Source organism: Dasypus novemcinctus, chromosome 2 (assembly GCF_030445035.2).
Source record: "Dasypus novemcinctus isolate mDasNov1 chromosome 2, mDasNov1.1.hap2, whole genome shotgun sequence".
NCBI classification, from domain to species: domain Eukaryota; kingdom Metazoa; phylum Chordata; class Mammalia; order Cingulata; family Dasypodidae; genus Dasypus; species Dasypus novemcinctus.
This window is the reverse complement of record NC_080674.1, coordinates 154,967,140-154,994,553: the sequence shown is the minus strand read 5'-3', so window position 1 is coordinate 154,994,553 and position 27,414 is coordinate 154,967,140. Positions and strand designations below refer to the sequence as shown.

The 27,414-nt window shown below is 34.3% G+C and overlaps 1 protein-coding gene across 2 annotated transcripts in view; it reads right to left on the bottom strand.

Moving 5' to 3' along the window:
- Positions 1 to 9,201: 9,201 nt before the first annotated feature.
- The window catches only part of RBM27 (RNA binding motif protein 27), a 92,792-nt gene continuing 74,579 nt past the window's right edge, over positions 9,202 to 27,414 (bottom strand). For both annotated transcript variants that reach the window (XM_004476578.2, XM_004476579.2), the window contains exons 15-21: positions 26,208 to 26,327; positions 25,449 to 25,523; positions 25,143 to 25,307; positions 23,793 to 23,897; positions 23,473 to 23,664; positions 13,686 to 13,796; positions 9,202 to 12,524 (exon numbers count right to left, since the gene is read on the bottom strand). In XM_004476578.2, the coding sequence (XP_004476635.1) occupies positions 12,441 to 12,524; positions 13,686 to 13,796; positions 23,473 to 23,664; positions 23,793 to 23,897; positions 25,143 to 25,307; positions 25,449 to 25,523; positions 26,208 to 26,327 (852 nt within the window). In that variant the 3' untranslated portion in view covers positions 9,202 to 12,440. The remainder of the gene's footprint in view (positions 12,525 to 13,685; positions 13,797 to 23,472; positions 23,665 to 23,792; positions 23,898 to 25,142; positions 25,308 to 25,448; positions 25,524 to 26,207; positions 26,328 to 27,414) is intronic.

The following is a 27,414-nucleotide window of genomic DNA, read 5'->3' as shown; positions in this document are numbered from 1 at the left end:
GTGGGGGTTGAGCTGCCCGTATCAGGTTTGTGGGCCCTCAGGGGTCTGCTTGCCATCCCTCTCACAGATTAGAGATACTGGTGTTAAAAGAACCACTCAAAAATGGCACTATGCCTAAAGAAACCAAGACAAATTTTAAAATATTAATAGGAAGTATATAGAAAATAATGACCTTCACAAATCCTTTTCCAAATTTACAATAATTTCTTCTTATAACCATTAAAATTGACTAGGGAAACTGAAAATTAACCAAATAAAAGGCAGAGGTATGTTGTTCTTTATTACATTTCCAAGTTTACCATTAAGTCACTTACCAGTTATTAAAGGGCTTCTATGTGCAGAATATTTTACCCTGTCTCATCTAATACATTTTACTGAGTTCTTATTACGGCACAAAAAAATTCACCATGTTTCTAGACAACAGGTGTAGAAGATGGCCCTACTACAATGTTGAACAGTATCAAAAATTATTCTTTTCTCCTATTTTAAGTGTGCAGATTTCTTTGGATTCTGACTCATCTAGGCCACAAAGAAAGGAAAACAAGTGAAACCGACTACTGTACCTTTCTGCACCTTAAATAAATCTATGAAGCATGAAACTACTGCCAAGTTTTGATAATCAAAACCTCAAAACAAATAAAAAGTCAATCCTTCTGGGTTGTAAAACAGGAGAGGCAAAATATGCTGTAAAGTTGTTTTCACAGATAATGTAAAGTTGTTTTCACAGTTTCTGAACATGACTGAATGTACCAGCGAGGCTTTTTATTTTATTTTATTTTATTTTTTTGGATATGGCCATTTCTGAGAAATTGATAGATGTCTGCAATTCACAAATAGCTTTACAAAAAAAAATATTAGGACCTCAGCACAGAAGCTTGCCATAAAAATAGAGTCCTTACAAAAATACTCACCCTTAAGTAGATTTTAATCATTTCTTCAACCTTCAAAGACTTTTCTTCAGCTTTATCTGATTTATCAATATTTGTCACTTTGTATTGTAAAAAGTGGATGAAACTTCTTTGGCATACACTTGGGGCCTCAGGAGGCCATATAGCATCATTCTATTGAGATGACTCCAGATAATTTTCACATGAATGGCTAAAGAGCAGAAATGTATAATTTATTAGGATTTGAATAAATCACAGGGAAATACTTTAATTGATGGAAAATTTGTAAAAAAAGTAGATCCTTCCCTAACTTTAATACTTCAAAGTAAAACAACACTCATGTTTTCTTCTTCAGCATTAAATGATGGCAAAATGTTTTTAAAAACACACGACATAATCCAGTTATATTTTCAGGGGAAAAACACCTTTCTGAAAGCATGTGCTATATTACCAGTAGAATGTTACAATCTCATTTATCTCAGCAGTTTCCCTGGTATACTTACCATAGTGGAGACATTCCCAGTGGCTACAAAATTTGTCAAAAATAAAATCTGTTTACTGTTGAACCTATTTACAGCATGCCTAGTTTTCTGACTTGCTGTCAGAGAATGCAAGGTCTCCCTCAAACCATCCGCAGCAAAACTTGTATCTTGTTTTCCTTTTATTTTTTCAGATGACAATTATCACTATAACCATTACTAGTCAAGGATTTCCTCATGCCAAAATACCTAAAATTAGAAATCCACAAGGATTTGGAATGACATTACTAAAATATGAAATTTGAATATGTAAAAATCAAACAGCTCTATAAACAGAGTAACGACATAAGCATCAGTTTTATTCACTGAGAAGATATTCTTTTAAAAAATCTGTCATAAACATAACTATAAACAGACACTGCTATTCTCAGCACTTTCTGCCTAGAAAATTCAGTGTACTATATGAAAACATCATTAAATCAAAGCATGTAAACTTATTTATGTACAATATTATTTTTTAATGCCAAGGTTAAATGGAAGAAGGCACCAGAAATATTGAAAAGCACAAAGAAGCAAGGTAGAAATATTGTAAGATTATCATAATTCAGTTTGCCACTGGGAAAATATTTAAGATAAAATTGAAAATAAAATAAACACAGGTTACGATATAGCCAAATTATTTTAAAATATATCAAATTGGCTGACTGCATATTGTGGAGGTCACAGAAAATTACTTTAAAATGTTTCTCCACAAATTAGCATAAATACTGTTCTCTATGGTTTCCAATATGCTACCTAAAAACAGAGTATGTTGCCCCCCCAAGGGAGCCAGTTTCCAGCCCAAGGCAGATGAGATAGATGGAGCCAGAACAGCAGTGTTTGACAGACACTAATACATAAGACCAGTGGCATTCCACAGACTTGCAATATTCCATTTTCTTAGAAGCAGTAGAGCACAGCGGTTAAGAGCATGAGCTCTGAAGTCAGAGCGGTGTTCAAATCGTGGTCCCATCACTGGTCAATTGTGTGGCCTCAGGCAGTCACTTCACCTCTCTAAAACTCAGTTTTCAAAGCTGAACAAGAGAGGTAGGAGCACTTTCCTAAAAGGATTGTTGCAAAACACCTACTGCAGACAAACTATTCACTCGCTCTTACAGTTTGAATTCAATACATGCCTCAAAAAAACCACAAAAACCAACAAACCAACAAATGATTACAATTGTCAACAAGTTTAATTGCAAATATTTGCTTGGTACCATGGCATTGCAGGAAACAGGCTTTATTGCTTAAAGAGCCCCAAAAGGAACAGGTATGAGAAATACAAGTAAAATGCTTGTCTAAGGTGACATGAATGGGTAATTATTTTTATATAGTTTATCTCAGAATAGTTTTTATAAAATTACAGTAGTAATATGTTTGGAAAAGATACAATGTTGGAGTATATGCAATTTTTCTCACAGAGATATCAAAATGGGTTTGTTTAGAATGCTTGATGGCTAAGGTGAACTCTAAATTAAGTACAAAATTAAATTTAAAACCAAACAATCTCTTATTGATATATCAATATAATTAGAGTTATGAACTTCACAGGCAGTTCTTTCAAAAATAATTTCTGGGGAGCAGATGTGGCTTAAGCAGTTGAGCACCTGCCTCCCACATAGGAGGTACTGGGTACAATTCCCTGTGACTCGTAAAGAAGACAAACAAACAATGAGCAGACGACAAGCAAAAACAAAAACAAAAACAATCAAGCAGACAACGAACAAAAACAACAAGCAAGACAACAAGCAAAACAAAGAGCAGATGGGAAGCGGACTTGGCCCAATGGATAGGACATCCGCCTACCACATGGGAGGCCCGCAGTTCAAACCCTGGGCCTCCTTGACCCCTGTGGAGCTGGCCCATGCACAGTGCTGATGTGCGCAAGGAGTGCTGTGCCACGGAGGGATGTCCCCCATGTAGGGGAGCCCCACACGCAAGGAGTGCACCCCATAAGGAGAGCCACCCAGCACGAAAGAAAGTGCAGCCTGCCCAAGAATGGTGCTGCACACACGGAGAGCTGACACAACAAGATGACACAACAAAAAGAAACACCAATTCCCAGTGCCGCTGATAAAGATAGAAGCGGTCATAGAAGATCACAGTAAATGGACACAGAGAGGAGACAATTGGGGGGGGGGGAGATAAATAAATAAATAAATAAATAAATAAATAAATAACAAAGAGCAGGAAAGCAAATGTGGCTCAAACAGTTGGATGCCTGCCTACCACACGGGAGGCCCCGGGTTTGGTTGTTGGTGCCTCCTAAAGAAGATAAGTAAGACAGAGAACTGACATGACAGATTGACACAACAAGATGATGCCACAAGATGATGCAATGAAGAGACATAGCAAAGAAACACAATGAGAGACACAACAAGCAGGAGTGGAGGTGGCTCAGGAGATTGGGTGCCTCCCTTCCACATGGGAGGTCCCAGGTTTGGTTCCCAGTGCCTCCTAAAAAAAAGAAAACTAACAGAGAGCAGACAGTGAGTGCAAACAATGAGAGGAGGTGTGGAATAAATAAATAAATAAATATTTTTAAAAAACAACAAAGAACAATGAGCAAAAATAAAAATGAACAGGGAGCAGATGTGATTCAAGCAATTGAGCACCTGCCTCCCACGTGGGAGGTCCCAGGTTTGGTTGCCGGTGCCTCTTAAAGAAAAAAAAAAAGGAGCAGACGAGAAAAATAATGAGCAAACAGATGAGCAAGCCATCTCGGAGGGGGCAAATAGTTTCTGCAAAGTGACTTGAATTTTATAAAAAGTAGCACCAATATGCCAATCTTCTACCCCCCTCCCTAGGACAAATGGTGACAAAAATATATAATTACAGGACATGTTTTTAAAAGTCACTTACAAGTCACCTATTTAAAAATGAAAAATTATAAAATGCCATTCATGTTCAAGAGCATTAAGTAATCATTAAGAAGTTAATGTATACATTATTTTCACCTTTGGTCAACTTAAGAGCTCTAATTATTTGTCCCAGCAAAATAAACACAGAAGATAAAGTCATATCACTTTTTACTCAAAATAGTACCAGTGATATCATGAGAGTAATTGAATAACTCAAGTCACCCTGCAACTCAATAGGCTAGTGTTTTCCAAACTGCACTTGTGAAAGCCAGCTAGTAGGTCCTGACCAAAAATGTTTATGTAACAAAGAGAAATAATCAGGGGTATATTGGGTAGTAAGAGTAAGTATTGTTTTTTTTTTTCCTTTTTTTAATTATCTTTTTTTTAAAGATACATAAATCACACAAAATGTTACATTGAAAAATATGAATTTCCCATATACCCCACTCCCCACATCCTAATGCAAGTATTGTTTTGTAAGGCTTTTGTTTGGTGTGTGTAGATATACTGGGTGGCATTGTAATGTGTACTTAGGGTGAGCTGCTGAAAAGAAAAGATTCAGTCAGGGCTACACAGCAGAGTAAATTTTGTCTTCTGGAGCCCTCTACAGGCTCTAAATGTTCAGAACTCAGATTCTACAGTAAATAAACTTTTCGTTGGAGGGCAATTCAGGAACTAGAACTCAATGGTTTATATAGAAACATGTTTACATATAAAAACAGGCAACATTTAGTATAAGAACTCAAATTTAATATGTGAGCAGCCTCAATCTTGAAAACAAATTAACAAGAAACTAAATTAATCTGGCTAGGTTTGTATTATCCTTGCTATCTAATTTTAATTGGGAGAAATATACCATTATCTCACAATAATAGCTGTCTGGTGGAAAATTTAAGAAGAGATGAAATCACAAGGCCTTTGGAAAACTATTAAGAAGATATTCACCTTAAGATTTTTACAAAGTAGTGTTATAAGCTTAATTTAATCAACAGAAACAAGGTTAAGTCATTAAAAGGCTTGTTTCCACCCCTACTTTCCCACAAAGAATTAAGTAAGAACAATTTTGAACAATCATCAAGTTTTTAAACCTTTACTCCACTTATAAATACTTTAAGAACAAAAGTGTCACCGTGGCAGTCTGGTATTGTTTATGAATTCCAAAAATAGATACTAGATTGTGTTTGTAAACCAGGCCGTTCTTCTGGGCATATTAGATTGTATTTTTAGATTCATAGGTTTCTCTTTTACTTTATTACATCAAGATTAGGGCTTTTATTTGACCATGTCATTAAGGTGACTTTGTTTGAGTGCCCCCCGCCCCCATGGGCTATATAAACCAATGCTCAAAGACAGCGAAGTAGATACACAGAGAACATAGAGGAATTGAGAGCATTCCAGAGGCCCTGGGAAGAGATGAGCCTGATAGTTTGCAGCTGAAGAGAACAGAGCAGCTGAGTCTGGAAAGAAAAGAGCCCCAGGAAGAGAGATGAGCCTTGTGCTCATCTTGGCTATAGGCTGCTATAGCCAAGATCAGAAGAAGCTGTTACCAGGGAGCCTTAAGAGAAAGAGGAAGGCTGAACCCTCGCAGAGACCAGCAGTCATCTTGCTCCAACACATGGCAAGGGAAGTAGCTTAGTCTTTATGGCCTTGTGATTGCACGCTTCTGCCCCAGATTAATACCCTTTATAAATGCCAACAGATTTCTGGTACTTTGCATTAGCATCTCTTTTGGCTGACTAATACAGAATTTGGTACCAGAAGTGCCATTGTGCTTTTGCAATTACCAAAATGCTAGAATGGTTTTATAAATGGGTGAGGGGTATTTTTTAGAGGAATTGTGAGATGCTTGATAGAAAGGCCTAGATTGCTTTGAAGAGACTGTTTGTAGTAATATGGAGCCTAAAGTTATTTTTGATAAGGACTTAGAAGGAAACAATTATGAGATGTTTGATAGAAAAGGCCTAGAGTGCTTTGAAGAGACAGTGGTAGGAATATGGATGCTAAAGAGACTTTTTATGAGGACTTAGAAGTAAATTATGAAACTAATATTGGAAACTGGAAGAAAGGCAATGAGCCTTTAAAGTGTTTTAAAGTTGCAGAGAACTTAGCAAGATTGACTCCTGATGTTAGTAAATGGAAGGTAGAATTTGAAAATGGCAAACCTGGACATTTAGCTGAAGAACTTTCCAAAGTAAACTCAGAGAATGCAGCTTGGTTTCTCCTTGCAGCTTATAGCAAAATGCTAGATGAGGGAGATAAGTGAGACCTGAATTGCTGGGCACAAAGAAACCCAAAAATGAGTCTGGAAATTCCAAGCCTCTGGAAATCAAGTCCCCAGATGATAGTGCATCATTTGAGGAATTAACTAAACTTTGAACTTGTAAGTCAGGATTGAAAATGCAGTTATCCAGAAAGGACTTGTGGAAAGTTTTACTGTCTGATGGCTTGGACCCCTACTTCCTGCATGCTAAACCAACAAGCTTTTTGAGAGAGCCGTATAAACAAAACCTCTGTCAGCCTCGATTAAAAGGACATGGCCCACTGGGTGGAATGGGGGAGAGTGTAGACTACAATGTAGACCACTGTCCATGTGGTACAGCAGTGCTCCAAAATGTATTCACCAGGTACAGTGAATGTGCCACGATGACGGAGGGGGTTGTTGGTGTGGGAGGAGTGGGGTAGGGGGTTGAGGGGTATATGGGGACATCATATTTTTTTAATGTAACATTTAAGAGAAAATAAAGAAGAAGAAAAAATCTAATGAAGTATGCCCTGCACATTTTCAGAACTGTTCTGGACCAGCGACTCATGTTTCCCTTCCAGTTTCTCCTTTTGGTAATACAAACGTTTATCCCTTGTCCCTTTGGAAGCAGATACCCTTTATAAAAGCCAACAGATTTCTGGTACTTTGCATCAGCACCCCTTTTGGCTAATATGGTCACTATATCAAAGTAGTAGAACTCTGAAGTAGTTAGAAAGCCGAAGTGATATTTTCCTCTAGAACAAGCCAAGTGATTAGAAAAAGGCCTTCTCGGGCATTTTTTTTTTTTTTTTCAAAAAAAAAGGAAAGATAATTTAACAGAAAAAATAACAGCAATGTTCATCATGCTTTCTTTAATAACCCCATTGCCCCCCCAAAAAAAAAAATCTGTTTGGAGAAGCCTAAGAAAATGAGTACACCCTAACTACAACTATCTTGCAAACAATCATCAAACACTATTATGACCTTAATTTCACCTGTATCAAGTCACCTATCTCAGAATGCTGGAATGGTTTAGTTAACCTCAGGTTGATTGCAGAACCTGGTAAGAGCCCAAAATGGTAGATGATCCTGTTGAAAGAAGATTACTAGGCAATAAAATCAATTTAGCATGAATGCATAAAGGTTGTTTTTTTTTTTTTGAGTCAGTGTTGGTCGGCTCAAGTATGTCTTTGAGACTAAAAGTATTCTCCTGTGTGATAATGTTAGCTTATTTGGTTAAAAGCAACCAATCCTCTTCATGCAAAATGATCCTACATGTTTACATACACTCTCATATCTTGTGTTCACTTGTAGAAGAATTAGATCCAGATGAGATAGTATTCTGGGACTAACGATTTAAAATTTATCCTTGGTTTTGACAGGATTCACATCAGAATCAGTAAAAATATTTAATAAAACCAATAATTTTTTTGGACTTTTATAAAGGGTATTTATTTGGGATAGAAGTTACCAAGCCATAAAAGATGTTACTTCCCTCACCAAAGTCTGTTGCCACATATTGGAACAAGATAGCTGCCAATGTCTGCAAGGGTTCAGGTTCCCTCTCCCTTGACTCCATGGTTCCAGCTTTTTCCAATATCAGCTGAAGGCTTGGACGAGTTTCATCTCTCTTCTGGGGTTCATCCCTCTCTGGGCTCAGCTGCTCTCTTCTCCCCACAAGATAAGCTGTAGACTAGCACGTGAATGGCTCATCTCTCTTCCCAGGGTTTCTGCCATGTCTAATGTATCTGCTTCTCTGTGCTTACTTTCTAGGGCTCCAGCTCAAAACTCCAACCTCCCTTCTCTGTGATGTGAAAACCAATAATTTCTGTAATGGTAAGTTTCATTTTCGTGAAACATTACTCTTTAACAGATAGATTGTCTGGCCAAAAAAAAAAAAAAGTGTCCCAGAATTGTTTATTATAATACATACATACATAGGATACATTATGATCTACTGAACACAAATGGCCACACACAGCTCATTTGTTATTTACTTAATTCAGTAACAGAAAAAAAAGTTCAGTTTTGAAGAATGAAAATGGAATGTACTCCCTCCCATTCTTTAACATTTTCCTATATAAGCTGCAATTTAAAGAACTGCCCTTTTATGATAGTATGTAATCATTTAAAGGGGGATTTTATAATTTTAGGAGCTATTTTTAAAATGAGAAAAAGGAGCCCAATGGAATTTCCTTCTCTTTCACACCCACCCAGTCCTTAATGTAGATCACTTTCTTCTGTTATTTCTTACAAATACACATCACATTTAGAACTAATGTATCTCTTCTAGGTGTTCCGTCCCTTCTCCCTCTTCTGCTTAAGGAAAACACCCTCCCCTATTGTTGGCAGGCATATCAAATATCCTCAAGTTGATATAAAAATAATTGCTTTCATAAATTTGTGCTTTATCTGTGAGAAATCAAGATCCATCCATGAACAAAGAACATGGCTATCAAATGTTACTTACAAGTAATACTTTACTACTCTTCTTTCATTCTCAAGAATACCATTAAGGGAGTTATTCTGAATATTTAATGGCCCAGTGGCTTTAGAACCCAACTTCATATTGAGTGACATTCTCATACGAGCCCAACAGAAAACACACAAACATATCCACTACTCATTCTCTCACACAAGCAAACATACACACACATTTTCTTTCTTTCCAGAACAATCCAGAATTACAGCTCTTTTGGTGATTGTTATAATTTTTGGAAATGGTTCATAAATTTTCCAAATTCTTTTAAATTCGTAATACTTTTTTCTTTTTTTCTTTTTCCCCAATTGTGAACCATTCCACATTGCATCTTTATTGCAAAAGTCAACATGCTTCTTAGAAATTCAGATTGTAATCAATAAAACAAACATTACATATATGAATTTAAATGTATAAACAGTTAGAAATTCAACAATATCTCCTATTATACTATTACACAAGTTCACAATTTTGTAAAAACTATAATACAGGCATACTATACATCAAGAGGAACCACTATTCCTTTTCACATGATTTTTTTCTTCTTTTTGAAATAATGATCCATCATCATGGACCTTTATCCCCCTTAACAGGACCGTGTTCTCCAATTTATCATCTTAGCTGGTGACAATGTTTTACCAATGTTATAACGTTAAAAAGTTTAGGGGAATTCTGCATATCCCTGGAGTTACCTATCTAAACCTGGGCAGTAATCCACTAGTAAGCCAGGTTGACATGGCTGGATTCGTAGTTTTTGTTATTGTTGATCAGCTATTTATATATTTATAATGTCACACACATTAAGAAGAACAGAATTTGTCTCAGATGCTGTATGTTATTTCTGGTAAATGAAGATTCCAAGAAAACAAATCATGGTAGTTATATGCTTTTAAGAAAAACTCAACACTTGGGGATCTGAGGGTGGAGGTTAAAATTTTTAAAGGAAAAATATCTATCTTCAACTACTTTATGCTAACCTTTACTTAAATTTTCTAATATAATAATTAACTCATTTTAAATTCATTTTTGAGTCAAACATGTTTTAAAAGTCTTAGAAAGGACAGTTCCTAAGTATTTAGTCCTATTTAAATTGTACTGAAAACCAAGTTTTATACAAAAGACCTCAAACCTTATTGTTAAAAAGTGTCTCTCTGTTCTTCACTTTAATACCCTTCTCTTTCATTACCACTGCCCTCCCCCCAAAAAACTAAAACTTCAAGCAAATCCTCAACTCTCTCTGTACTAAGACTAAGATGTCAATTTTGAGGTTAAAAAATCATATGAAAAGGAATCTCATTCTAGATGAACTGTCAGTCTACTGAAAATTTTCTTACAGCTCCATTAATTTACTGTAATTTTCTGCTTCCAAATACAAAAATACAACAATTCTTATTGAAATCTATACGCTGGTAGGTTTAGTACACAAAAAAACAACAACAACAAAAAAAAAACCAAAAAAACAAAACAAAAAAAACATTTATTTACAAAATTATACAGTTTAAGAAAAAACTTTGTACAAAAAATATATAAATCCTTTGTTCCCTCTATCACGTTTAAACTGTCAGGACTCAAAATATTCACCACAATGAATCTTTCAAAATATATACTGACTGAGCCACAGACATCAAGAAAATTTCATTAGAGATGATGGAGGAGGAAGGAGCAAGATTACTTATTATAGGTACCCCATTCTAATGTTTTCCTTTTATAAATTTATTTCAGCTTGTGTTATCAGAAATATAATAATAAACTAGAAACAGGAAGACCTTATTATTATGAAGGGAAAATTACACGAACTTAAAAAATGATTCTGGCTTGACACATCATTCCAGGGAAATATGTAGGAGAAAAGATGATCAGGATGTGGGATTTAGCTTCCTGTGGCTAAGCAAATCTGGAGTCCTGAGGGTTTTGAGTTTCTCAGTGAATCGCTTCTATTTTGGGAGTCTTTACCTCAGGAATCAAAATCCTTGATATAGTGATTACCAAGAACTTTCTGAAGCCAACAGAAGTTTCAATTTTTCACACCACACATATATAAAAACACAGATGTGAATATCCTTGAAAAAAGTGACATCCTATGTACACTAATCATTTTATTTCCCCAGGGGCCAGTACAGTGTAGTGTTGCTCCTCTGCTTTCCATCTAACATTCAGAACACAATGACAAAAATTTACATATATATTTTACTTAACAGATACTCTATACAGTGTACAGTAAGAATGCACACAGTGAAGGAAACTGTCTATGGAGGGATGCCTACGTTCATGGATAGCAATAAGCTACAAAATGATGAAAATATATGGTTATCTGATCAAAGTCAAGTTATGACTTCCCATTTATTATTAGCATACCTACCCCCCTAACCCATTCCACCCCAGCTACCTCATCATCATGGTTTAAATTTAAGAAAAGAATTTCAGACACCTTTTAACCCTTTGTGTTAACTATAACTAAACTGAAGCTTTAAAAGAGAAAAATACGCTGATGACTCCCTCCCCCCCCAAAATCCTTCCATTATTTATCTTATTTATTTATCAAGGTGCTGGTTTAAACCTTTTACTGGGGACTGTCTTTTGGTGACCCAAATAAATCATTTATCTCATTACTGGGTAAGTCAGGCCCATTAATAAAGGCAGGGGAAAGAAAAGAGGGATAAGAAATGGGCAACAGGTAAAAGCTTTTACATTTTGAGAATGCTTTAAAAAAAAAAAAAAGACCAACTGAACCAATGCTACTCACTAAGTATCAAAGCAAACTAATGACTCAGTAGCAGAAGTCCAGAAGAGTTAATATGATGAGAAAATGGAAACACCAGAGCTAGATATCAATGCTTTAAAAGTATCTGAGAACATAAAGAATTTGTTGTGATTTATACTGAAATAGTACTGCTGCACATAAAAACCTTGAAAATTTTTTTTTACTGAATACAAATTGGGCTTCTCTATAGAAAAACAAACAAAATTAAAATAAATTGTACTTGTCTTCCAAGAAGACTCTTGAAAGCACTAGGGCATTTCAATTAAAAATAACTCCTACTATCCTACAACCCATCCATAATAGCTGAGAGTTAAGAGATTCCAGGCGATTTTGACGTTTAATGAAATTTTATCAGCAGATTATAATCCAAAATAAAATTTCTGAACACCCTGTCATTTACATCATAATCCAACACCAACAGCAACAAAAACAGGTGTGGAAAATAAGGCTCTAGAGATTTTCCATGTCATTCCTGTGGATCTTCACAACTGTGTAAAAGTCACTAGGCCTTTGGTGCTTTAATATCATGTACAGTTATGAGATGTGTTTAAATAGCAAACTTGCTGTCCTTAAACCTACTGCATTGAAAAGAAAAATAAAAAATTTTTTTGGCTCATTGACGTCTTTAAATAATTTTAAAAAGTTGTTCTTCTAAACAATATTCCTAAAAATTATACAGCTCGCATCAGATTTCATCTTCGCCATGAACGAGACTCATATTCATCTTCATCTTCATCATCATCATCATGCAAAAATAAATCTGAAGTTTCAGTTTCCTGAAGAAAGAGACAAATAAAATCTACTTAGTGGTATAAGAACATTAAAAAATATATAATTTAAGCCAAAGAACAAATAAACTAATATAGAAAGTACAGTAAGAGTACTTTCAAGGAAAAAACATTTTTAAAAAATGCATTAAAATTCTTTTCCCCTGCCGATATTGCTAGTTTTAATAGATTGCTATTATAATATTACCAGGAAAAGAAAGTAAAACAAAAAGTAGGGAGAGGGAGCATATTTAGGTTGGGAAACAGAAAAAATATCTATGAAATATATTTCTGATAAAATTAATTATATTCCATTAATACAAAAATGAGGAAAATAAACGACTGCTCTCAAATACTTAAACATTTCCTTTTATATCCAATTATTTGGGAGAGGTGACTAATACTAACTTAACTTTCCCATGCCATTAGCATTCTAAATTTTAGATAAAAATCTAAAATCTTACACAAAGTAGAAGTACCTATAAATATTTAAAAATACCAGGACTTTCCTCTTGCTCTTTTTTTTAACATGGGAAATGTATCTGCTTTTGTTTGGCCCATCTGGTCAATACAGTCAGAAGACTCCTGATCAACCACAAATGCTACACATCTTTTAAAAACAAGGTTATTAAGAATCAGGAATAATTTGCAATGCACGCTGCATGTCTATTTTAATAAACTCTATAAAACAGGAGTAAAAGGTAAAATTGATTTCATATATTTTACATGCATTATTTAGGTCCTTAGTTTTCCACTTCTTCCCTCTGCTTTCCAGCACTCTAACATTTAAATTGAGAAGTAAAACAAGAAACTCAAATCTATTACTTAGTGTTTAAAGACACAAAAAGTTAAAACAACCAGCTAAAATTTAATTTGTTCATATAATCCATGTCCTCATTTAACAATAAATATCTAGAACCCAAATAAAGCCAGAGTGAATGTAAATATAAAAGAAGAAAAACACAGTCACCCCTACCAGAAGAAAATAACCCCAAAAGACCTTTTTATTTTTCTGCACCTGTTCTAACTCCTTGACTTCTAGGTTAACTGCCTACATGAAGGAAGAACCCAATATTTATTTTTTATTTACACTATTTTCTTTAATGTCAAGAAAAATGTATAATTGGGAAGCTATCTAATTCAACTCTTATTTTCAATCTTTAAATTTACCTCCTCCTTGACTTCCTCTTCTTCAGTTTCAGTGGATATAGAAGGTACCTTGGGCTTGTGCCATGATATTTGTAGTCGACGGTCTTTAAATTTTGACCCTTGGTTTGTAGCCTAAAACATATTTAGAAGAACATGTTTCCATTCACATTTATTAATTATTCCTTCCAATTTTGTTCTATCTAAAAAGTGTAATGATTTAGAAAAATAAAAATTTGATAAAAGAGATCTACAAACAATCTCCAAAGAGAGTTGGGGGAAAAAGGGAGAACTTTTTAATTAGTGACTATTATGTTCTGGTTTGCCCAGAATAGTTCACGGTTTATATCTATGACCCAGTTTCATGTAAGTTTTAGTGTCTTAGTTTGGATACATTATATGGTCACCCTACTTAAAGGAGAGATGATGAAGCCAACAAATATCTTATTACTGTTGACCTGTGGCTTAGGTATCTACAAATAGAGACTCAAACCTTAAAAATATAAGTAATTTTCTAAAAAGGTAAATCAGCTCATGCCTATTCATTTCATTGCATCTCGTACAGTTCCACCTATATGTGATAAAGCTATTCCCACCTACTTCCTCTTCTGAGGAAGTAAAGAAAAGGACTCCCCAGTTCATTTATGTTTTCAACAAATGTTAAACACCTACCATCCTGATTCAAGGTAAACTCAGTTTCAGATGTGTTTCTAAACATTTTTTTCTTCCCCAACAAATTCCAATAAGGAAGAGCAAGAGTTTAATTTTAAACACAAGGCAACAGAGACAGAGATCCAAAGTCTCATAAAAATGAAAACTTAGTCAACCCTACAGTAATCTATCACTAGTGCTGGATTCTGCATACAGTTCTAAAAAACATAATAAACAGAAGAGGTCCTTTTTAATTTGGGGTGTCATTCTTGTTTGTCTGGGGAAAATGCTAAATTTCATGAAGCATTTGCCAAATATTTCAAAGAAACACTTCTGAGTACTGCATGATAAGAATGCGCTAGACTAGGTCTATAACCAGTTAATTACTACCAGTCTGTGAGCTAAGGAAAAATTATTACCCCTTGTAAGGGAATGAATTTTGTAACCTGACACCAACCATTGTGACTTAGTGGGACATACTATAGTGATGTATCAAAATGGCTCTATCCAAATAAGAATTACGTCTTTAAAAAATCAGATAATTTACTTAACAGACATCCTTTGCCCTTACTCATTGTAGCAGTTTGATATTGGATATGAATTCCAAAAACAGATATTGGATTATGTTTGTAAACTGGTATGATCCTCTGGACATATTAGATTACACTGGATTCAGAGGTTTCACTTTCACTTGATTAAATGATTAAGGCTTTGACTGGGCCACATCAGTAGGACCTGGTGGGCGGGGAATCACAGAGAAACCATGCCACAGACAAGAGGGGTAAGAGTTTTGAGCCAGGAAGTAAACACACAAAGAAGCAGTTATGTGAGGAAGGAGAGAAGGCTCCACTAGACACGGCAGAAACCTTAGGAAGAGAGACAAGCTGTTCGCCTGACAGTCTACAGCTGGTCATGTGGCGAAAGCAGAGCAGCTGAGCCCAGAGAGAAACAATTCCCAAGAAAGCCCAGAAGGTTGAACCCTTGCAGACATTGGCAGCCATCTTGCTCCAAAATACGGCAAAAGTCTTTGGTGAGGGAAGTAACTTACGCTTTATGGCCTGGTAAATGTAAGCTTCTACCCCAAATAAATACCTTTTATAAAAGCCAACAGATTTCTGGTATTTTGCATTAGCACCCTTTTGGTTAACTAATACACTCATCTTTTAACACACAGCTCAACAATTAAGAGGCTTTCATTGCTTGTTTTGTTCATTTTTTGCATTATTTGAATTTTAACTAAAGATATATTAATTCTATAATCAGAAAAAGCAATAAATATTTTTTATTCTGTAATAATTGGGTTGCCTTTCAAAAAAGGGTAGCAGCTCCGATCTCCAAAAGGAATTAAGGCATTAAATGTACTGCATAAATATTATTTAAAGACTTAGAAATTTAATTTGCTTTCTTATGCAGTCTGTTTAATGTATAACAAATCAAATAAGATTAGCAATGAGAAGAAAGAAGTATTCTGACAACACCAAGTAAAGAACTCACATACAGTGCTGTTGGGAATCTAAATAACACTGATAAATTGTGGTACATTTTTACATTTGAATACTCTATAGCAACAAAAATGGAAAACTTGTATGTAAGAATGAATTTCAAAAACATAATGTCGAGCAAAAGAAACCAGACACAAAAGAACACTGTGTGGTTCCATTTATATAAAACTCAAAATATTGGCAAAAAAACACAATAATATTTAAGAATGCACACTTAGGTGATAAAACTATAAAGCAAGCAAGGAGGTGATTTATACTAAAGTGAGCATCATGGTTACTTCTCTAAGAAGAGAAGAGGGTGACTCAGAGAGGAACAGGAGGAGGGTTTTTGGGATACTGCAATGTTCTACTTCCAGACCTGAATATTTAATAAATATTTCTTATACAAACATACCTATCACACATTTTTTATAAATAAGACTAACACTCTAGTAACAATAAGTAGACAAAATTAATGAAATAATTTTTAAAAATTTTAATTCTTTCTCTGCCTTTATTTTTTTTGACTGCCAATTGTGTATACCTGAATTCTTGTGTTGTTTGTGTAAAATGAGGTACTGTACAGAATATGTATGCAATGAAATACCATGCAGCCATAAAAAAGAATGAAGCTAAAGCATACATACTACTATAGAACAACTTCTAATACATACTAAGAAAGAAGATTATTATGCTAAAGTGTTACATAACATGTGGAAAAGAGGGAATACCTAATATGTACAGAGTATCTTCAGGAAGATATGTGAGAAACTGGTAAAAATAATTGCCTCTGGGGAAAGAAATTGTATGACTGGAGGTTGAAGGGAACCTTTTCATTGTATACCTTTTTATTCCTCATCAAGGAAATAATTCAAATAAAAAATGAATATATACGTGTTTGTGTGTGTGTGTGTAAGCAAATCAATTACATACCATTAATGAAAAAATATATGATTATGTGCAGTAGCTTAAACTAGGAACCTCTGAGGCAGAAGTTGCTCAGATAGAAATTCATCTAGCTCAGGCATTTAACTAGATCAGAAACTGATACCAAATCTTTTCCAGTCATCATTCATCAATCCCTGAATGATACAAATGAAAAAAACAAAAACGAAAAAACTCAATTGTTATCGAAGGTATGGGCAAATGGGCACTCTATTCACCACTGGACATATAAATTAACAGAAAATTATTGCAGTGTTATTTGGCAATCTGTACCAGATTCTTAAATATGCATGCCTTTAATCCAGTCATCTCATTCCTGGGAACTTTTCTAAAGCAATGTTTCTCAAGTGGACACCATAGTATTACTCTAGGAAGCATTTTTGGTTGTCACAATGAGAGAGCACTTGGCATTTAGTAGGTGGGAACCAGGGGTGCTAAAGGTCCTGCAATGTGCAGGAATGTTGCACATAATGAAGAATTAACCCATTCAAAAGTGTCCAGTCCAATATGACATATTATTAAATAGTGAAAAATGGGAAACGCCCTAACCAACCATGAATAGGGACCCAGGTACATAAATCATACTTTCTTTCAAGGGAATGCCTTTAAATAAGGCAAACATAGCTATATTCACAAACATCTAAGATTCTCCATAATACACTGGACATTGCACTTATTGACTATTTCATCTACTTAAGTCTCCATCGCCTTATCTCTAAGATGGAGTACATATTATCTAACTTACAGAGTTGGTGCAAGAATGATAGTATATATGAGAGGGCCTTCAAAAAGAAAGAGCTCAATAAATGTTTCACCAGGAAGGAGGGCAACGACTCGAAAAGTTAAAACAGAATTACCATATGACCAAGCAATTTCACTTCTAGGTACATACTCCAATGAAGTGAAAACACGGTCTCAAACCAATACTTGTACAGCAATGTTCATGTCAGCATTATTCCTTATAGTCAAATGTAGAAACTCCTTTATGGGTTAAAGCACAAGTTCCAAAACAGTGAGAGTAGTATGTATGTGTATCATAGATACCAGGGCTGGAAAGATGTAATATTTGATTTTCAGATTTTGTGCTTTCTCTTTTATAATTTATTTTCAGATTTTCTATGCTTTCTCCTTTATAATTTATAATGTTCTAAAAGCAGAAATTATTTCTATAAAGAAATGAAAAAAAAAGCTAAGAGAAAGAAAATTAAGTGGTCTAGAGAGTTTCAATGACTTAGAAAAGGTTAAGAAAATTATTATTGCCAAATTTCACTACTAGTTCTAGCTACCAAAATTATATTTTTATCTGAAGAGAGTCTTCTATATAGCAAAGTGTACATAAAAGATAATCTGGGAAGCAGACTTGGCCCAAAGGATAGGGCATCCGCCTACCACATGGGAGGTCCACGGTTCAAACCCCGGGCCTCCTCGACCTGTGTGGAGCTGGCCTACGTGCAGTGCTGATGCGTGCAAGGAGTGCCGTGCCATGCAGGGGTGTCCCCCGCATAGGGGAGCCCCACGCGCAAGGAGTGCGCCCCGTAAGAAGAGTCACCCAGCATGAAAAAGTGCAGCCTGCCCAGGAGTGGTGCTGCACACACGGAGAGTGACGCAGCAAGATGACGCAACAAAAAGAAACACAGATACCCGATGCCGCTGATAAGGATAGAAGCTGTCACAGAAGAACACACAGTGAAAGGACACAGAGAGCAGACAACTAGGGGGAGGAAGGGGAGAGAAGTAAATAAAAATCCTAAAAAAAAATAAAAAGATAATCTCCTGATCACTTGTGCCAGATAATGAAATTAAATAACAATATGGGAAGGGGATGTGGCTCAAGAGGTTGGGTGCCTGCCTACCACACAGGAGGCCCTGGGTTCAGTTCTCAATGCCTCCAAAAGAAGATGAGTAAGACAACGAGCTGATATGGCAAACTGATGCAACAAGATTACGCAACAAGGAGACACAACGAGGAAATACAATAAGAGACACAACAATTAGTGAGCAGAGGTAGCTCAAATGATTGGGCACCTCCCTCCCACATGGGAAGTCCCGGGTTTGGTTCCTGGTGCTTCCTAAAAAGAAGATAAGCAGACAGAGAGAGCAGAGATGAGCACAAACAACAAGGTAGAGGCAGAGAAATAAAATAAATCATTAGAAAAAATAACTATAGTTCATAAAAGATCTACCATTACCAAAAGTTTTAAACAAGGTCTAATTAAGGGCAAAGAAGCACTACCAAGAAAAGTTTCTCTGAAGGTTAAATCTAGAGAAAAGTTAAGTTTTGTTCTGGTAAACACAAAAGAAAATTGATATAAGGTATCACTTTCATGCACAATAAAACTCTCAAAGATATTTTTTAGACACTCAGAAGATGAGAAAGGATAAAAACCCAGAGTAGAGAGGAGACAGAGAAAGACTAATTGTATGTGAAAAGTCTTTAATAATTATAGTAGAACTATTCAGTTGCTTTATAAAAAGTCAAAAATGGCAAGGTGGGGGAGTTAGATTTCTTGCCAGCCAGTAATAACATAAAAATTATACTTACACAAATAATTTCATGGTACAAAAACTCAGAATTCTTAACCATGTACTTCCTTAATAATCAAAGGGCTTTCTGATTAAAGATGGGAGACTGAACACCCATATAGTATGTAATTTTGTACCTTTCCCATACCGCACTGAAACGATAGTAAAGTAATTGACTTTATAAAGGCATAAATCCACAAGGACAGAGAAAATGAGAGAGAACACAACAAAGCCAAAAAATTGGGGGAGCTAGAAAGCGTAAAGACTATTGGGAAATCAATATATAAAGTTTGAAAAATTTAAAACAAGAAGTAACAAAAGAACCAATTAAAAGAGTTCAAAGTGAACATCTCCAGGGAAGGGAAAATGGGGAAAACAGAGCAGGACACTGTTTAACAATCTTGTGGCTAAGTTAATTTGATTTCTCAAATGATGTTTATGTTTAGCTTTTATAAAACCAAAAACCAAAAAACTTATAATAAAAAAAGAATCTAAGGGACTTAGGGTTTTTGCTGTTTCCTTTTTTCTTCTATTTACATACTTTCCAAGTTTTCTTCAATGAACACCATGAAAGACACTGTTAGTTGTCTAACCTTAAACAATTATTATCTCTTTTCTAAAAGATCCTGATTTCTACCACTAGCTAATCACCATATTTGAACCTCTGTTCAGAGGGTGAACCATGATTGGTTTAAACTGTTTCCTTCAAGAGGGTAAGTGTAGAAATGGGTGACAATTCTGGCAAATACATGTGAGAGTATTTGGGTAGAAGGATGTTTGTCTGGGGGAGGGGGGCTTTTTTCTAGAAAGGTTTTCCTTACTCTTTTTAAAAGTAGTAAAAGAAAAGCACACTTCCTTTTTGCCTTTGGACATTTTTATTAGAGGTTGTGATGTCTGTTGCTGATGTAGCCATCCTGACACCAGAAGGAAAAAAGCTGGAGAAAAGCCAAAGCAGTAGAACAGCAGAGGAGAAAAACTGAAAGAACATGTGTGAGTTACTGAATTAGTCTTAAAACCTCCTCATTTCCAGATTTCCTGAAAGAGAGAAAATAAATGTCCCCAGTTTTCATGTCATTTATTTATTACTGGCAGCCAGTCAATTGCACCCTGAGAGAAGCATGCATTACTTTCATAATCAGGAAAAAAAAAATCCAAGTTTCACCATATATTACTGAATATAAAAGGTAAACTACACTAACACAATTAAAAAATCTTGGTAGTTAATCAGTAGAGTCTACTTGAAAAGGGTCAAAGTACAATCCAAGTATTTCAAACATTTAGAGCACTAGCCCAAGCCCTCCTTAACCTGGGGCAAAGGAATGTATCCCTATCCCAGTGACCGTAAGCAAGGGTCTGTGCCTTACTTAAATTTTTCAGCTTTGGACCTAGACTTTAACGTTAAAATATTTAAAGGGAATTCTTCATGAAGGTCTTTAATATCCCCAGAACTCTGTGAAATGAAAGAGTTTTACATGAAGATTCTTAATTTTAAAAAGTTCTTTCCGTGCTTTCAATTTTGAAATATACAGAATTCTATTTATATATTATATAATATGTGACTATATTACTTTTCACATATTTTAACTTAAATTTTAACAATAAAGTAATATAAATAATATATAAATGCTGTGACTTTAAAATGTTATACAATATATATAAAAGAAACACATGGAAGTAACACATATATAACAGGGGGTTGACAAACTGGCCCACAAGCCAAATGCAGCCCTATACCCTGTTTTTTGTTGGCCTTTGAGCTAAGAATAGTTTTTACCTTTTTAAAGTTATTAAAAAAAGAAAAAATAGCATCAGAAGCAGCAGCAATAGCAAATGTGGCAGAGACCATTATGTAGGCAGCAAAGCTAAAATCCACAAAGCCTAAAATATTTACTATTTGCTCCTTTACAGAAAAAGTTTGCTGACCCCTGCTACATGTTAATATACTTATATATGTAATATTTATGTTTTATGCTGTTACAGATACTTGTATTATATGATAAATATGTATTATTTACTTATATGTTTTAAAGAAAAATTAACCTGAATTCCACCAGAAATAATAATTGAATGTACTTTCATTCCAAGTTTATGCACAATTTTGTATTCCACCTTTTTTAACTTGATGGTCAATCCTGAGAATTTTCTCACATCATTAAATATTAATGGCAGCAAAGGTAGTTTTAATTTTGGGAATATTTAGATTGTTCTCATTTTTCACTATTACAAAGAGTGTTATAATGAGCATACTTATAGCTACCGTTTATGTATAATCATAATAATCACATGGATGATAAATTCTTATAAACTGATTTACAAGAACAAACTTTCAAGGACTCCAGAATTAGATCTTCATACTTTAGAAAAGCTTCACTCAAACCAATCCATCATCTTTTCATACAGATATGGTTCATCCATGATCCTTGCACAATCATTAAGAATAGTAAAAGATCGTTGAAAACACTAATATTATCTTGGTCTTTGTGGGATAAAAAAGACCTTGAAGAATTCCATTAAGTGTACTAAATCAATTGACAATAATGTCTAGGCATGTGTATTTCTGTAGTTAGTTCAAAGAAAGCATACTATACTACCCAAATTACTATTACCAGAGGAAATGTGCTCCTAGTATTCAAGACTGGCTGATATTACCCTAACAAAAATTAAATTAAATTAAAATAGATTACTGAATTAATAAAATAAAATAAAATGAAATAAAATAAAGTCATCAAACCAAGGGCAGTTTTTCATTCTTGAAGTTCCTTCATCTGCCTTTGGCTTTTTGCTCCTTCCTCAAATATCTGAACACTCCCATATCCACCAGCTGAATGCCACATTTCAGATTTATCACATGTATGTACGTTAAAATCAGTTAAAATTATTAGACACTCTACTATGGGTCTACTTTTGAGAAGGACAGCAATCCATTTGAACGTGAATTCTGGATTAAAATGTAAGTGATCCTCAGGATCCAGCATGCAGCTTTCAACCTAGTAATGCCCATTTTTTTTGGTATTGGAACATTCTGCAATGAGTCATTTTTATAAAAATTCTGCTTTATCTAATTCGATATCACTTTACTAGAACTGGCACTGGGTCTAAACACCCAATTTATTTCATAAGAAGGTTTTAATTTTATATACTCAACAACACGAACAGACAAAAACCAATATTCATGCAACCTTTTAAGAACACCCTGTACTTGTGTAATTCTCTCCTCAATATATTACCTTCTCTACTCTTCAAAGCAACCCTTTGAGAACAAAACTGGTATTCTCCCACTTTATACACAAATGCAAAACAAGGCTCAGACCAGTGAAAGAACTGGCTCAATGGTGAATAGACTACTGCCCAGATAAGTCTCAAATCTGGACATTAAACTATCTACCATACTCCAAGAGTCAGGGTGAAACAGGATATTGGGCTTCCAACGAGGAAGAACACCTGAGGTGAACCTCTGTTCTTCATGATTTCTCTTATCAACACTTAATATTAAGAGCTAAAAATGTTTTATACCAAAGAAGTTGTGTAAGGAAGAGGGAACCTGGATCTTTTCAACCAAATGCATATTTTTAACTTGGTTCTGCCATTTATTAACCACATAACTTTGGCTGATCTACTTTAAAGTTTTGTTTTCACATCTGTACACACAAGATTTCACATGTCCCTTATAGTAATTTAAGTTTAAATAAGATAATGTGTGAAAATGCACTTGCACAAATGATAATATTTACTGAATTGATTAATGGTAGTTGGAAAAAGTATAAATTCTGTATATGCATAAAATAAAGGTATTTCCTACAGTAAATCTTTATTGCATGTTTGTCTAAAAGTAAGTGGCACCACTGTAAACAGATACCTAAACATGTTATGTTATCCTAATAAATTCCTTCTTTGAATTTTGCCTCTATCGCAGATTGATTTCACTTAATGCATTATATATAATTTGGCAAATCATATAATAATCTTAAAACAAAAATCAAATATAAGTTTGATCAACTTATCACTACGAATGCATTTATGTCAAGTATTTTGGAATTACACGCAAAAGCTGCTTCTTGACCTTCAAATATATTAATAAGAATTTGCTAATACCCATGTTTTTACAACAAAGTTTCCTAATCTATAAAACATTTGTTATTTACACAGAATGCAGCAAAGAAATGCTGACTACAGTGGTTTTAGAGTTAACATTCGCTACTTTAAAAACTTACTGAGAAATGCTGAAGTAATTCATCTTTTTCCTCCTCAATGAATCCCCCAACTGTTAGCGCTTTGGGGCGGTGGTCTACCACCATGTGATTTAGGGAGCCCCTTCCTCTTCCTCCACGGCCTCGACCTCTTCCTCGACCTTGAGAGGACATGGTCTTTCCTCGGCCCACAGGTAAAATACCTAATCTTGCCGCCTAAAAAACATCAATAAAGGGTAGAGTGTAGTATCCATCATTAGATCAAACCTTGAAAAACAGATGAAGAGAGAACTACTGATTGAAATGTCAAATGTGGTAGGTTAGTAACTACTCCTAAATCTTACCTCAACCTGTAACTGACTGAGTTTTTTCCGTAACTCTGTTGTGTCTTCCCCTGACGATAATCTCTTATGGAGGTCCAGTTCAGTATCTAACAGCTCTTTCTGGGCCTTTGAAACAATTAAAAGTGAAAACATTTCTTAGAGAACTTCCAAGTTCTATAAGAACATTATGCTTACAGAATAACGCACATTCCTTCTGGGGAAAAAGAGTAACTAACACAATGCAATAAACGTGTGTTTTAGGGAACATAGTTTTTTAGATGTACCACTGCAAATACATAGAGAGTATAATGATTTGAGCAGAAAATAAGAAGCAATCTTATTGCAGGAGTTGGCCTAAATATCAGACTTGGGAAAAGGCATCTGAGATGAGGGCCCTGAGAATAATTTTCATATAAGAAAACATTAAAATGAAACACAATAGTACAAAATAAATTATGTAGTAAAAATTCATTACCAATGAAGGGGAAACAGTTACATGATTACTTTCATATTTGAACCTTTTTTTTTTAAGGCGGTACAGGGGATTTAACCCGGGACCTTGTACATGGGAAGCAAGTCCTCAAACCAAGGCTCCCTGCCCTTTTTTTTAAAGAGACAAGTTCTTTATCATCCTTAGGTAGTATAACTGTGTTTGTTTCTTCCATGCACTCTTTAATTTTTAAAAGGTGCACATGCTCTTTATACAACATGGGGAAACTGCAATAAAAAGAGCATTTTTAGTATCTTAAAAGATGCACTCTTAATGAAACAGCTTTACACTTCAGTACTGATAACCACAATTTCAAAATGTAAATTAATATGGTACATAATATAATCTGCATCCTATTCATCTGACAAATTTATTCCCAGTTCTCAAAAAGGAGGAAAGTAATCTAAAATCTCAGTACAGAACTGTGGTATAATGGAACTACTATGGAAAGCAAGTACTTTCCTAGAGTAAGGAATCAGATGGAAGTAAATAAAATTAAGATTAAAATGAATCAAGAACATTTGATTATTCTTTTCAATATCATGCCACATTATTATCCATATTAAAGCCAGTGATTTTTTTTTTAATATTAAGAGGGATGATTTTATTACATTATTACAGCATTAGAAAAAATCTGCTGAAACGGGAAACATCTCTTTTCTCCCATCACTCTAGTAGTTTCATCTTTAGCATAGAACACTAAATACTTCAATTAAAAACCACATCTGTGTTCAAACAGGGTCTTGCCACCTCTTCTCAAAAAATATTACATAGCATCTATAGAAATGCTAAATAAAACCACTGTAGTAAATTGCTTGCCTACTAGACACCTAAGGGTTCCACAATAACTCTATACTGAATTAAAAAATGGAAATAAATACCTCTGTCTTTGTCTTCACTTTAGATGGTGTAGAGACTGCAGAAGATGTTTTTAATTCATCTTTCAATTGTGAGATCTTTTCTCCAAGCTCTTTCAAAGTCTTCATTATATTTGCTCTCTCTTCTGGTTTCATGTTTTTGTTTTTTTCCAGCTTCGATATTAGCATCTAAAAAAATAAAGAGGACAAGTTGAAATTATGCTTAGTAAATTTTAATATAAAGAAGGTCTAAAACTTTATATAGATAGCTTTGTAAAATCTATTCTATATATCCATTCCAGCAGTCTACCAATGAAGCTCTTGTCTCACCTTTTGGCATTCTATTTGTTTTTCTAACATTTCTTGTCTCTTTTTCCTCATATCTTGTTGTAGCTTCATTGCTTCCTATACGAACAGGTAAAGAAGAAAACAGCAATGGATAACAAAGTTTTGTTATATTATATATACATAAAATGGTGCTATATTCTTAACTCATTTCTTCTGGGACTTCCCTATATAAAACTTATTTCCCTCCTAATCAAAGTAACTGAGCCAGATATGAAACTTTTCAAAATATTTTCCCCCAACACTTCCAGAATAATTTACATTTAAATATACAAATGTATATTTAATTGTATTTTTTCATATATTAAAATATTAAATGCAAATTAGCTATATCAATGAGGATTTTTCATTTGAACCAACCAAACAGCTTTATGAAGCAAAACAGTAACTGCTCTCACCTGCCAAAGTAATAAGCCAAATCCATATTTTTGAAATTTAAAGTATAAAAATGTGAGATGTAGCTATATGCTAGATATAACAAAATCTACGGATTTTTGCCAGGAAAATTTTGCTTCCATAATCCATGGTTAGTTACATCTCTTAATTAAACAGAGATAATGCATATATTTAATTTGAAAAACCCCATGTGAGCTTAAATCTAAGTTTGGAAATGAAACTCAGAAGTGAACTGCATGAGTAACAACTATAAAAATGTTATACTTTATAAAAACATTACCTAACTTATAAGACCAGAAAGAAATTAGAAGTTAATTTTTGTATATGAAGCAGGTGCAAGACTATTACCTGTTTCTTTTTAAGAACTTCTTGAACATCGTGAGATTTAGACCCTGAACAAAGTTTTGAAGATGTCTTTAAGTTTGAGGAGCTGTAAATCATTTTTGGATGACCTGGAGTTGAAAATATCTTAAAACACAAATATGATTAAATTAAATCTTAGAAATGGCTTAAGAATAATTTTTCATAAAGACCACATTTATTTCTACATTTTCAGGAGCTTTTGTTTTACATTTAAAAACTTCATTTATAAAAACTATTTTTTTATACATAAAATTCAATGGTCACTCAAAGACGGAAACTTATTGACTTTTTAAGCAATAACATTGTTTATGTATGCAATCTCATGTTTTCCTTTTCTTGATATTTAATTTCTTAATTGTGGGAAAAAGATATACAGGAGCTGGACTAGTACTCAGAGGTAGACTTTAGTGTTCTTCTGTTAAACATAAACTATTTCATAGAATATTAGTGTTAGAAAAAGCCTCTCTGTGACCATGATGCGTCAAGATAAAAACAAGACCATTCTATACTCCATAATCATGAGTGAACACCCAAACCATACAAATAACTGAACATTCCTCTACCCTAACTAATACGACTACTGCTTCTGTACCAACTACAGCTTAAGAAAGGGTGAAAGCCCAAAATAATGTTTGTAACTATCAGTCTTATTATGTAGGTATGAAAGTGGTTTAGTAACATGGGACTGTGTACCATAGTAAAACTGCATGTGAAATATGAATATGGGTAAGTTGAATATATAAGACTGTTTTTCTCTGAAATTAAACAAATGTTAATACTACAAGATGTTAATATCAGACCAAAAAAACCATTATGCTAAGTGAAAGAAACCAGACACAAAGTACTACATATTGTATGATTCCATTTCTATAAAATGTAAATACAAATTAATTTATAAAGATAAAATTAGATTAGTGGCTATGTAGGGCTAGGGAAGGACTACTAAGGGGTGTAGAGTTTTTCTTTTTGTAGTAATGAAATTGTTCTAAAATTTTTGTTGTCATGAATGCACAACATTGTAATTATACTAAAAGCCACTGATTATATACTTTGGATAGATCATCACACAGTACGTGACTAAATCTCAAAAAAACTTGCTTAATAAATAAATAATTGTGCAAGAATAGACAGAGATATCAGCTATGTATATCAGGGGAAGCATTGAGACTGACAGGTAAAGAATTTTGTTTGT